Here is a 1,097-nt window from a genome sequence, read left to right on the forward strand (position 1 = left end):
AGAGCAGGAGTTTAAAATGAACCAATCAACCACCACTGTGTTCATGAGGCTTATTAGTGATCGCAAAATAAATATAGAGCCTGAAAACCTAATATCGTAACGGACTGAATGTTTTAAACGTAATCTGTACTCGGCTCGAGGAGCGAGTGGTTGCCATGGCAACGGGTGTGCTTAAATGATAGAGACGGAGTAAAAAGGTGTGAGTGGTTTAGAGTTGATCACCTGTTCAAGTTGTTTTATCTTTGTTTACCTTTGCCTTGGCCCATCACAGCCACTGTAGTTTCTGAACGTTCAATAAACGTTCAGGTAGTTATGCCTATGTCCCCAGGCCCCGTTTTGTAATCCATAATGTCCCTGACTATTTATTTCTTTTACTATATTTCTTTAAAACTCAAAGTGTAATGGCCTATAAACCAAGGAGAGTCTTCATGAAAGTCGTAAAATTTACTCAGGTATCAGGTATAAAATCCTACCCTAACCCTAACCTGAACCCATTATTTTACATTACATTACATTTAAAAGAAACCATTGTCTTGCCAAAAGCAGAGCTATTGCTTTAATGTTTTCAGACACAGAGCTGTTCATTTAGCATAAACATGAAGCAGACAAAAAGCAGATGATATCTTCAGCTTGCACAGAATTAAGCTTTAAATTTAAACAGTTTTCTCAATTCTTTAACACTTTTTTCTCTTCCAGAGCTACTTGGAGCAACAAAGAGGATTAATGTCAACATCCAGGATGCAGATGGGTGAGAACCAGTAGCTCCTTTCTTCCCCTCCTGTTATCATTGCTCCCTTCTTTTTACATTTCAGAGAGAAAGAAAAATGAAAGAGCACATACAGTTAGTCACAGCAAAGACTCTGCTTTAGAATAGCTTTATCTAGAACACCGACAGAGTTAAACACTGAAAGAGCCCAGTGGATCATCTAGAGAGGGATAAAGTTGTAGGCAGCAGTTGCTCAGGCCATGTCCCCCTTCTCCCTCTCCACGCACACACACACACACACGCCCACACCCGTACACACACACACGCCCACACCCGTACACACACACACGCCCACACACACACACGCCCACACCCGTACACACACACACAC

At 41.5% G+C, this 1,097-nt stretch overlaps 1 protein-coding gene across 6 annotated transcripts in view; it reads left to right on the forward strand.

Moving 5' to 3' along the window:
• Window positions 1–1,097, forward strand: part of LOC103462904 (caskin-1-like) — a 141,878-nt gene that overhangs the window by 43,988 nt on the left and 96,793 nt on the right. For all 6 annotated transcript variants that reach the window (XM_017304680.1, XM_017304674.1, XM_008405998.2 and 3 more), the window contains exon 2: window positions 697–748. In XM_017304680.1, coding sequence (XP_017160169.1) covers window positions 697–748 — 52 coding nt within the window. The remainder of the gene's footprint in view (window positions 1–696; window positions 749–1,097) is intronic.

This window comes from Poecilia reticulata, linkage group LG1 (assembly GCF_000633615.1).
Source record: "Poecilia reticulata strain Guanapo linkage group LG1, Guppy_female_1.0+MT, whole genome shotgun sequence".
Taxonomy (NCBI): Eukaryota; Metazoa; Chordata; class Actinopteri; order Cyprinodontiformes; family Poeciliidae; genus Poecilia; species Poecilia reticulata.